Source organism: Dromiciops gliroides, chromosome 2 (assembly GCF_019393635.1).
Source record: "Dromiciops gliroides isolate mDroGli1 chromosome 2, mDroGli1.pri, whole genome shotgun sequence".
Taxonomy (NCBI): domain Eukaryota; kingdom Metazoa; phylum Chordata; class Mammalia; order Microbiotheria; family Microbiotheriidae; genus Dromiciops; species Dromiciops gliroides.
This window is the reverse complement of record NC_057862.1, coordinates 535378955-535391023: the sequence shown is the minus strand read 5'-3', so window position 1 is coordinate 535391023 and position 12069 is coordinate 535378955. Positions and strand designations below refer to the sequence as shown.

General features: G+C 41.6%; 1 protein-coding gene across 4 annotated transcripts in view; it reads right to left on the bottom strand.

Annotated features, from left to right (window-relative positions):
• The window catches only part of IKBKB (inhibitor of nuclear factor kappa B kinase subunit beta), an 83093-nt gene continuing 71024 nt past the window's right edge, over positions 1-12069 (bottom strand). For all 4 annotated transcript variants that reach the window (XM_043988764.1, XM_043988763.1, XM_043988765.1 and 1 more), the window contains 2 exons: positions 8723-8813; positions 1-1694 (listed from right to left, as the gene is read on the bottom strand). In XM_043988764.1, the coding sequence (XP_043844699.1) occupies positions 1626-1694; positions 8723-8813 (160 nt within the window). In that variant the 3' untranslated portion in view covers positions 1-1625. The remainder of the gene's footprint in view (positions 1695-8722; positions 8814-12069) is intronic.

The following is a 12069-nucleotide window of genomic DNA, read 5'->3' as shown; positions in this document are numbered from 1 at the left end:
TTAAAAAAAGAAAATCAATCAGTTTAATCACATTTCCAGATTAGGTGAAAGATATTAAGGCAGACAGTCACACTTTAAACAAACACACATTCAATACACAAAAGGTGAATCGAGTAGGCCGGTGGCCTAGCAAGCCTTATGCCACTTTTACTCTTTTCCAGAACTAGAACTAATGGCTTTATATTTTGCACTGGGGCAATGGGGTGGGGGTGAGAGTGGGGATGGGGGAGGGGGAAGACAGCTCACACCAACCCACCGACTGGTAGGTTTTCATTTGAACTAATTATTCCTGCCAATGAGGTTGCTTAGCTCTGCTGTTTTTATAATAATGAATGCAAGTGCTGTAAGCTCTCTAAATTCAGTGTCCTGGTGGAAGTCCTGACTGTCCCACCCTAGTTCTATGTCTGCTTCCTTCAGTTTCCATAGCACTGGCGCCCAGGCAAAACAATTTCCAACAGTGGCTACTCCTAAGTTTCCAGATCTGGTAAATTTGAGGCTAAGCTGTAAAGTTGATAAGAGCCTCTCTCTGGTATGATTAAGGCATGAGGGTTTTGTCAAGAATGGGCAGGTGATGGTCAGGTGTAAGTTAATACCAGCAGCTCAGAGGGAGAGAATGAGGAAATGAAGGAGAAGATTTTTTTCAAAAGTACAAAGATCTGTGAGTCCAGATCAAGGACTTAGCTTTTAGACTGGAGAATAGGTGGAAAGGCGACTCAACTCAGGGGTGTGCTGGTAAATGTTTAACTACAGGGCAGGGGGTGGATGCTGGGAGTATACAGTTATGTTTTAAAATTTAATCTGCATTATTAACACTTCCTTAAGTTTAGACAATCAACAAAACCATAATCAAGCCCTGATTGGAGCCAATGCCCAACTCTGAGGCATAAATGCTCACATTGAAAATATAACAATTTCGGGGCAGCTAGGTGGCGCAGTGGATAAAGCACCGGCCCTGGAGTCAGGAATACCTGAGTTCAAATCTGGCCTCAGACACTTAACACTTACTAGCTGTGTGACCCTGGCCAAGTCACTTAACCCCACTTGCCTCACTAAAAAAAAAAGAAAAAAAGAAAAAAAAAGAAAAGAAAGAAAATATAACAATTTCTCACAAGCTAGTTAGAGCTGGCTCCGGCATATCCCTGGACGTGTGTGTGTGTGTGTGTGTGTGTGTGTGTGTGTGTGTGTGTAACAGGTAGGGCTAGGGCAGACAATCTCCAAGATGTCAAGAAAAGATTAACGCTCATATAGGATGTCCAGAAAGGCTGCACTAACTCCGAAGGCAGCCAAGCCTATCCTGGGTGGTCTGTAGAGGCACTCATGCTGGGGAGCGCTTTCTTAGGGCACAGACAGGATCCGTTGTGGCCCTATGTGCTGGAAAATCCGTAGCCTGGCATCAGGGAAGGTTCACCTCCTTCATGAGGATCTTTCAGCTCTCCTGCCCAGTTCAAAGTGTGACCACTGGGGCCCACAACTTCAGTTTAAACTGTGTCACCATTGCAGGAGGGAGTGAGCTCCCCATCCAGACAACACTCTTGGCTCAGGAGGTCATCATTACACGGGGGGGGGGGTGTCAGAAAAGCCCCCTGAGATGCCTCCCTCAGCAGCATCACAGCAGCCCTAAAGGTTCAGATCTGTGTCTGCTCCACGCCATTCTGTTCTCCATCCTCAGAATGTAACCAGGTCCAGTCCAGGGTCTGGAAGCCAACATAGGCATGTTACAAAGATAGCAACCACCAACGGACCTAATGATTCTCTAGCAGGAAAATAGTTCAGTTTCAGCAATAAGTCGTCTTATTACATTCGGGTTATGTTTTGGAAGCTGTGTCTCCAAATTAAAAACCTTACCTAAGTTCTTCATTTTCAATTAGCTAAGTTGTTGTTCAATCATTTTAGTCGTGACTGACTCTTTGAGTCCATTTGGGATTTTCTTGGCAAAGATATTGGAGTGGTTTGCCATTTCCTTCTCCAGCTCATTTTATGGATGAGGAAACTGAGGCAAACAGGGGAGAGTGACTTTCCTAGGGTCATACAGCTAGGAGGTATCTGAAGCCACATTTGAACTCAGGTCTTCCTGACTCTAGGTCCTGGCATTCTTTCCTGTTTTGGGTAAGAGGTCTTCAGTAATCTTAAGCTTTGATTATGATGAAGGCTGGAGGATCAATTTCAGTGTTATTGTTTTTAGTACAGAGTACTTATCTAGGTTTACTGGAGAAAAGACAGTGCTCCTTAGGGCAAAGCATCTTCAATTATGGGTCTCCAGGGTCATATAACTGAATGTGGGGGTCAAGAAAAATTTGGCAACAGTAAAAGGTTATGCTTACCTACTTTATATACCTACATATCTAGGGTCATGTAAAAATTTCTCCAGGGGAAAGGGGTCTAGAGTCGAAAGGGTTTAGGGAGGCCTACTTTAAGGTACCACCTTGGAATTAATTACAGGAAGCATCAAAATGCATGTGTCCTGAAGAAAACATCTGAGTGAAGTTGTGTAGTCAAATGGCCTTGACTCTAGTCCTTTCTCTGCCACAAGATCACCTACCTCTCTGGGACTTGGTTTCCTGGCCTGTAAAATGAGCAGGGCTGGAGATGACCTCTAAGGTCTTCTTCCAGCTCTGAATCTACAACGATGGTGAACCCCATGGGTCCTATACTTGTGCTGCCCACTTTAAAATCCACACTTGTTATTCATCATGATGTTAACAAGCCTGTGCATTCTATGGTCTCCTTTGTTTCTGTTCCTCCCACATGCCCTATCTGACTTAGAGGAAGGGCATGTCAATATTTTCTGGACTAATTCTAGAGTTGAATACAGTGTATACTTTGATGTCTGTCCCCCTTACTTCACAGCTGCCAAACTCCGGAAAACCTGTCTTCAGAAGGCTTAGAAGACACTGGTGTGGTGTCCCAGAGCACCCATTAGTCGATCCCTTCCTTGTTTAAGAACAATGTTCTCCAACATATTAGTATTAATACTACTAATAAGAGTAGTAGCATGAATATAATGACTATAGAGAAGCTAGTTTGCTGGTAGCACAGTGGATAGAGTACCAGTCTTGGAGTCAGGAAGACCTGAGTTCAAATGTGGCCCTTGGTACTTATAGCAGTGTGACCTTGGGAAAGTCACTTAAACTCTATCCACCTCACTTTTCTCGTGTAAAATGTGCATAATATAGCACCTATCTCCCAGAATTGTTCTAAAGATAAAATGAAATAATAATCATAAAACACCTAGCATACAGTGAAGGCAATAAAAATGTTAGCTAAAATTATTATTACTACAGAGAACTATGGAAAGATTTACATTGAGGCAGAGTAAAGTAAATAGAGCCAAGAAAATAATATATACAATTAGAACGATGTAAATGGAAAGATCGACCATCACAAAATCATTAAAAAAGATTTACAAAATTACAAAGAATAAGCCTGGGCCTAAAGAAAGGGCATGAGAGGACACCTCCCCTGGAACTCCTTTGCAGAGATGGGGAAGGGGAGGGCGATCCATCAGCATGGAACACTGCATATGTTGTCAAATTTTCTTTTTCATGCATTGGTTGGTTTTGTTGATTTCTCCCACTTCCCCTTCCTCTTTTTTCTTAAAAAAAAAATCCTTATAGGGGATGGCTCTCTGGGAGGGAGGAGGGAAAAGCATACAGGAGATATTTAGGTGATATAAAAACAAAAGATATCAATACACATTTATTTTTAAAATCCAACATAGTAGTGGTGGTGGTTGTATGCTGCTCTGTCCGAAGCTCTTTGAGAATATTTCTTAAAAATGCTGAAATATTTTTTAAATGAAATGAAAAAGGAAGTCCCCAAAGGTTGTAAAAAGACATTCCAAATATCCCATTTGTTGTCAGGCTTAATTGGTCACTATGTCAAGTTACTTTTACTTAATTCTTTATTCTCTGTTACAAAGGAAGACCTGTGGGGGTGAGGATTGGGTGAGTAGGGTAACAAGACTATTTAGAAATGACAACAATGTAAAAAAAAATCTAAATGTTTCTTCCCCTAAACATCAGTGATTCTGTGACAAAATGAGTGTGTGTGTGACTTCATATGGAAAAAAAAATTTTTTTAAGATCATAAATTAATCCATACACAGAAACACTGAATTTAGAATGGACTAAATCTTCACACATTTTCTTTGCGAGTCCTCCAAACCTGGGTAGTTGTGCATGTTTATGCAAAAATTTTGTAGCCACAAGAAGGAGGAACAGGTAGCTAGCTGGCCAACTGACCCATATGTTTAAGCTAAAAAGGAGGCCAGCTGGGCTGGTTCACAGCTCCAAGACTAAACAAGCAGCACTGATCATGGAAAGAAGAGGAAAGCTTGGTGGAACCGGACGGATGAAGGAAAGGAGCAGCTATGACCACAAGATCACAGCTTTAGAGCTCAGAGGGACATTAGAGGCTGCCTAGATCAATTCCAATAAATGATTTGTAAAACTCACATGAAGCTAGGCGGCTAGGTGGCACAGTGGATTAAGCACCGGCCCTGGATTCAGGAGGACCTGAGTTCAAATCTGGTCTCAGACACTTGACACTTACTAGCTGTGTGACCCTGGGCAAGTCACTTAACCCCCACTGCTCTGAAAAAACCCCAAAACAACAACAACAACAACAAAAAAAACAACTCACATGAAGAGTTAGCAGTTAGGATCTGATAGATTCTAAGCTCCTTGAGGGAAGGGGCTGTCTTTTACCTCTTCTTGTATTTCTGACTTTTAGCACAGTTCCTGAGACATAGTAGGTGCTTAAGCAATGTTTAATGATTGATTGATATCTGAAATTGGAAAACAGAGTGGAGAAGGCTCTTGCTGCCACAATATATGCTCTCTGCCTGGGGTGGTGGGGTGGGAAAGAATCCTCTATTACATTAATCCCTAGCAAAAGGGGCTTCAATTTAGATGAGGGCCTAGAGGGAGTAATTGAAAAATTGTTATATGTTATGTACTGAAATTAATTGAAATGCAAATAATTACTAAGCAACTTTAGGTGGTTGTACTGATGTTCAGTATTGCCTTTAATAAGATGGTTTTTGGGGGGGGCAGGGAAATGAGGGTTAAGTGACTTGCCCAGGGTCACACAGCTAGTAAGTGTCAAGTGTCTGAGGCCGGATTTGAACCCAGGTCCTCCTGACTCCAGGGCCGGCGCTCTATCCACTGCGCCACCTAGCTGCCCCACCCAATATTTATTTTTTAAAGGGAAAAAAGGGGGTCTTTGAGTTTTCTAAGGTACTGTGATATTTAAGAAATTATGGGGGAAAAAAACTCAGTGCCCAGACAGAGGCTACAAAGGGGAAAAAAGTGCTGACATCTTGTCTATCAAAGCAATTATTTTCTCCAAAACTACTTTGGATGATGACGATGATGACTTTTAAAGGAATGCATTTCCTAGGTGTGGAGGCATGTTTCTATAGGCCCCTCTGCTGAAGAAGATGAGGTTGGAGGATCACTTGAATTTGGGAGTTCTGGGCTCCAGTAGGGCTAAAGCCCACTGTGTCCACATACAGTCTGATACCAATATGGTGAGCCCTTGAGAGTGAAGAGTCACCAGGCTGCCTAAGGGAGGGCAAACCAGGTCAGTTCAGTAGTTCAAGCTTTGATACCTCTCAAGAGTGGCCACTGCACTTCCAGCCTGGTCAACTCAGTCTCCTTCCCCACCTCCCAACAACAACAACAACAAAAAAGTCATGCATCATTGTCAATTCCTTGGATGACTTTTTTTTTTTTTAAATTACAGAAAATAGGACAAGAAACTTCATCGTAATGTTGCCCATTGACTGGCTGGTTGTATGTCTATGAGACGCGACAATGTTGATGAGCCCACTAGTACTGGCTAGCCTAACACAGAAGAAACTTGAGAATATGTTTCTGCATACACAGGGATTTGAAATATTGCTCTCCATTTTCAACAAGGTACCGCTCAGTATTAGGACAGACCTTTTTATTAGTGTGGCCTCCTTGTACTTTGGAAACATTTGCTAATTGCCTTCTCTTCCAGAAATAGGTCTGAACATAGTCACACTGCATTTAGCCTGGTAAGAATCTCTGGCCCATAACCAGGTAGTTAGGGCACTTTGCAGGGGCAGCTCTGGACTATGATCCTCTAACTGTATTTTCTGTGTTTTCCTTTAAGCAATCCTAACATCAATTCCTAAATCATCCTCTTGGCAGATGGCATCTGCCATGCCCTTCTAACATGCAGTTTGATTTCTTTCTCTTTGGTCTCTCTCTCTCTCTCTCTCTGTAGCCTTTCAAAATATTAATGCAAATATTTGTAATCTGGCCAAGCCTCCCCAAGGGCACCTCTATGCGCTGCACTGTCAGGTTGCCTGGAGGCAAATAATGTACATCATTGCTGAAAATATTGTTCATAATTACATGTGGGCTTTTTAATGCTATGTCCATTTTTTTTCTGGTCTAGTGGCAGAAATTCACTATTTTTTTTCCAAATGGTTAAAAAAAACCCTTCAAATTGAAATCTGCCCAGCTTGACAAACCACTAACTAGCCACTAGGTTCCTACTCCAGCAGAAACAAATGTCTCTTCTGCCTTTTTTTTTTTTTTTTTGGTGAGGCAATTGGGGTTAAGTGACTTGCCCAGGGTCACACAGCTAGTAAGTGTTAAGTGTCTGAGGCCGGATTTGAACTCAGGTCCTCCTGAATCTAGGGCCAGTGCTCTATCCACTGTGCCACCTAGCTGCCCCTCTCCTCTGCTTTTTTTTTTTTGTGAGGCAATTGGGGTTAAGTGACCTTCCCAGGGTCACACAGCTAGTAAGTGTTAAGTGTCTGAGGCCAGATTCGAACTCAGGAACCCCTGAATCCAGGGCCAGCGCTTCATCCACTGTGCCACCTAGCTGCCCCTTTCTCTCCTCTGCTTTTAAGAAAAAAAAAAAGGAAAACAGCAAAAAAAATTCTCTTCATTGCTTTTATGTAAAGAACATATATTCTATAACCATCTTTCTTGGGGGGTCAATAATTTCCCTTTAAATTAATAAGAAAGTATCATAGAACTGAGAGCTGGAAGGGACTTGAGTAATAAGAACTGGAGGGAAAGAAATAGAGACTGGACGGAGAATTTTGTTGAGATGGGAACTCTTGGATAAGGAACCTCAACCAATTTGGGCCAGCACCTTCTCTCAGCATTATTATGGTCCTCAAGAACTGCCGAGACCACTGAGAAATTCAGTGGTTTTTTTGTGGTGACGTGGTTAATGTCAGGGGTGGGACTTAAAGCAAGGCCTTTCTTTCTGCCTCTCACTGTAGCTATCTGGCTACTTCAGCAAACTGCCTCAGTAATATCAATGACTGACATTTACAGAACACTTTAAGGATTGCAAGGTGTTGATTTTCACAACAATCCTAAGAAGTAAATGCTATAGATATTGGTGACCATCTAGCCCAACCTTTCCATTTTCTAGATGAGAACCCTGAGGCCCAGAAAGGTAATATAATTTACTCAAGGCCACACAGCTAGGAAGTAGGAGAGCCAGAATTCAGAGCCTGAGACTTTGACTCCAAACCCAGTCATTGCTCATACTACTACCACACAACGGCCTATTGAACTGCATAAAAACTAGAGCAATAAACTATATGTTGTCCTGGTATTGGAGAGAGAGTGAAATTTGGAATTAGGAAAGACCTGAGTTTGAATCCTACCTTCACATTTATTGCTATGTGGCTATGGGTTAGTCATTTAAACTCCATGATTTTCAGTTTCTTCATCTGTAATATGGAGACAACACCTGCTGTGCCTTTCTCACATCTTTGTGAGGATCAAATGAAATAAAGCAACGGTTCTTAAACTTTCGGTCTCAGGATTCCTTTAAACTTTTAAAAATTATTGAGGATCCAAAGAGCTTTTATTTATATGGGTTATATCCAGTGGTGTGCTGGTAAATGTTTAACAACAGCCCCCCTCACCCCAATATATACATGAAACCCTTTAACTTCTACTTTGAATTATTAACATTTTCCCCTGTCACTTTTCTAAGTCTAGATGATCAACAAATCAAGCCTTGATCTGTAGCACCTGCCAATTTCAGTGTAAATGCTTACAGTAAAAATTTAACACTCAGCTTTCATGGGCCACTACAAGCTGATGCCAGCACCCCCCCTGGCTATGTTTATTGATAGCTACTAGATTAGAAATTAAAACACTGTTATGTTTTAATAATATATTATTAAGAGTATAATTTTGACCGTGTAAATCCCTGAGAGGGCTTCGGGGACTCCTAGTACACCTCGAGAACTGTTGAAATAAAATAGATAAAAGGCTTTATAAACGCTTGCTATTATTATTGTTGTTGGAGTCATTGTCATTGCTATTGTTATTGATGTTACCTCTAGCCCCAGCAGTTTATATAGTCATAACATTTACACCAGTGTAAAAGGGAGCTCTTGGATACCTGGGAATCATAAAAATTCAACTGTTTTTGTACCAATGTCTCTGGGACAGCTAGGTGGCACAGGTGGCACAGTAGATAAAGGGCCGATCCTGGAATCAGTAAGACTATGTACATTATCTTGCTTGGTCCTCACAAGAACCCTGTAAAAGAAACACTGTACTTATCCTGGTTTTACAGGTAAGGGAACTGAGGCTCAGAGAAATTATTAAACGATTTGTCTAGGGTCATATAGCTATTATGCAGTCAGATTTCTTCCTTCCTTCCTGAAGAAAATAAAAACAGAAGAAACAAAATGCTTATAAATTTTTACCATAAAATTCTGATCCTCCTTTTTCATGATGTCCTCCATTACATTTTGTAACTGAGTGCAGAGGGCCTGGGTTTCCATCACCAAATCTTCACTGAAAAGAAAATAAAGAGGTTGTTTTAAAAAATTGGCTGTTCATAAAATGCTGAAATGTTCGACCCTGTCTAAAAATGTGCTAGAAGAATCTTTTGGGGGGGGAGGGGCAGGGCAATGAGGGTTAAGTGACTTGCCCAGGGTCACACAGCTAGTAAGTGTCAAGTATCTGAGGCCGGATTTGAACTCAGGTCCTCCTGAATCCAGAGCTGGTGCCTTATCCACTGAGCCACCTAGCTGCCCCCTAGAAGAGTCTTTAATCAGAGATAAATGAGACCATTTAATGTGAAACCAAAATGTATTGCTAGGACACAGTTGACAGGTACCTTCATTCTTTTTGTTATATATCCAGAAAGACAAAATTCAGACATGTTAAATGTTTTAAAAGATAAGGAGATCCCCGGTTAATTTAAAAGTTAAAAGAATCTAGCAAACTTTTGCTAAAGTTCAGTGATGGAAGGGCTATCAAGTGAAACTTTAAATCTCTATTTTGGGATATGCTAGGAGTAGGGAAAAGGGTATAAAAGTCCACACACTGGCCCAATAGGTAGGTAGTTGAAGGGCATGAATAAACAATTTCAAAAGAAGAAATGTAAATGACCAATAATAATACGGAAAAAATGCTGCAAATCACTAATAATAAGAGAAAATGCAAATTAGAACAACTGAGATTTCACTTGGTATTCATCAAATTGCCAAAACACAAAAATAGTCAATGTTGGATGGAGTTTTTATGAATACAAGCACACTAACAGACTGTTGGTGGACCTGTCAGTTTGTCCTGCCATTCTGGAAAACAATTTGGGATTATACTAGAAAATTGACTAAACTGTTTATACCTTTTGACTCAGTGATACTAGTACTGTTATATATCTAAAGAAGGTTATAGACAGACAGGAGGGTAATACACACACACACACACACACACACACACACACACACAGAGCTGCACTTTTTTCATAGCAAAAAGTGGAAAACCACAACCTCTGGAATCCTTTCCAACTCAATCCATTTTTTTTTTTTGTATCCCTATCAGGAAACCAAGTCCCTTGCATGTAATATGCATCTCATATATGCCTGTTGAATTAAGACGATCAAACCAATTCATGATGTGATCTACCTAAGTGTGGTGAAGTTATATTGGTTATGGGTGAGCCTACACTAGTTAAATCAAAGATCTTTGAAGTATTATATTAGTCAATGAGAGAGAGGTGAGGGGAGAGAGAGGGAGGGAGGGATGGATGGATGGATGGATGGAGAGAGAGAGAGAGAGAGAGAGAGAGAGAGAGAGAGAGAGAGAGAGAGAGAAAGAGTGAGACCATTCTGGGTTAGGATGACGTCTGGAAAGGTATCATGGCGGAAGTGGACTAAGTAACCTGAGTTTTGAAGGAAGGCTGCACAGCATTCACAAAAGAGAGAGTAGGCGGGGCAGCTAGATGGCACAGTGGTTAAAGTGCTGGCCCTGGATTCAGGAGTACCTGAGTTCAAATCAGGCCTCAGACACTGAACACTTACTAGCTGTGTGACCCTGGGCAAGTCACTTAACCCCCATTGCCCTGCAAAAAAAAAAAAAAGAGAGAGAGAGTAGGCACTTCCACGTGGGGAGGGTACTATAAACAGAGTTTCAGGCGTGGAATGCCCTGGGCATATTTTGAGGCAATGAGTGGAAGGAATGAGTATGAAAGCAGCAGGATCCAAGGAAAGGGCCCACGACTTGGAGCTGGCCACCTGAGGCTGAATTCTGGCTCAGGCAGGTACTATCTCAGTGATGTTGGGCAAGCTGCTTAAATTCTCTTGGACTTGGTTCCCTCATCTGTAAAGTCCCTTCTAAATAACTATGATTCCATGAACATGTTTTACAGAGGGACCAGTAGAAGATAGAGTTTGGAGGAGAGGGAGGCTGGAGCCTGATTATAGAGAATGCTTTGAATATCAGGACTTGGCCCTGGATCAAAGTGGCCTTTTAGAAAGATTATTCTGTGACTGCACATATATAACGTGTACCAAATTGTTTGCTGTCTTAGATGGGGGGAGGGAGGAAATTTGGAATTCAAAATTGTATAAAAATTTGACAAAAAATGAAGGTTAAAAATTGTGTTTACGGGGGCGGCTAGGTGGCGCAGTGGATAAAGCACCGGCCCTGGATTCAGGAGTACCTGAGTTCGAATCCGGCCTCAGACACTTGACACTTACTAGCTGTGTGACCCTGGGCAAGTCACTTAACCCCCATTGCCCCGCAAAAAAAAAAAAAATTGTGTTTACATGTAATTAGAAAAATAAAATACTATTTAGAAAAAGAAAGATTATTCTGAGACTGGTGTGCAGGATTAATAGGAAAGGCAAGAGAAGTGATAGCCCCAATAATAAGTTAATATTTATATAGCTCTTTAAGTATTGCTAAGCACTTTGCCATTATTATTTCATTTGATCCTCACAATAACCCTGGGAGCTGGTTGCTATTATCATCCTCATTTCATAAATGAGGAAACAGGCTTGAGAGAGTAACTTGCCAGGGTTACTCAGCTAGTTAGAGCATGAAGCAGGATTTCAAGTCAGGACTTTCTGATTCCAAGTTGAGCACTCTAGCCAATATGCTACCTAGTTGATTCTAGAAACACATAGGAGGCTATTACAAAACTCTGGATATGGGGGGCAGCTAGGTGGCACAGTGGATAAAGCACTGGCCCTGGATTCAGGAGGACTTGAGTTCAGGTCTGGCCTCATACACTTGGCACTTACTAGCTGTGTGACCCTGGGCAAGTCACTTAACCCTCACTGTCCCACAAAAACAAACAAACAACTCTGGATATGAAGGGATAAGGATCTTTCAAGTTCCTTTTGTTTTGTTTTTTGTTTTTTGTTGAGGCAATTGGAGTTAAGTGACTTGCCCAGGGTCACACAGCTAGTAAGTGTCAAGTGTCTGAGGCTGGATTTGAACTCAGGTCTTCCTGAATCCAGGGCCGGTGCTCTATCCACTGCGCCACCTAGCTGCCCCGAATAAGGATCTTGACTGAGATGGCGGTACTGAGAATAAATAAGGAAGGAGTGAAAGCAAGAGACACCATGGTGACTGATGGGATGCAAGGAAAGGGGAATCAAAGAAGCCCTCCATGTGTTATTCCCAAGTGAGCTGAGACTATTGGTATCACTGAGAGAAGTTGAAGGAAGCTAGTTTTAGGGGAAGTGAGAAGGAAAATGACTGACTACTAATGACTCAGTCAATGAGTATTTATTGAGAGGCATCTATGTGTCCATGC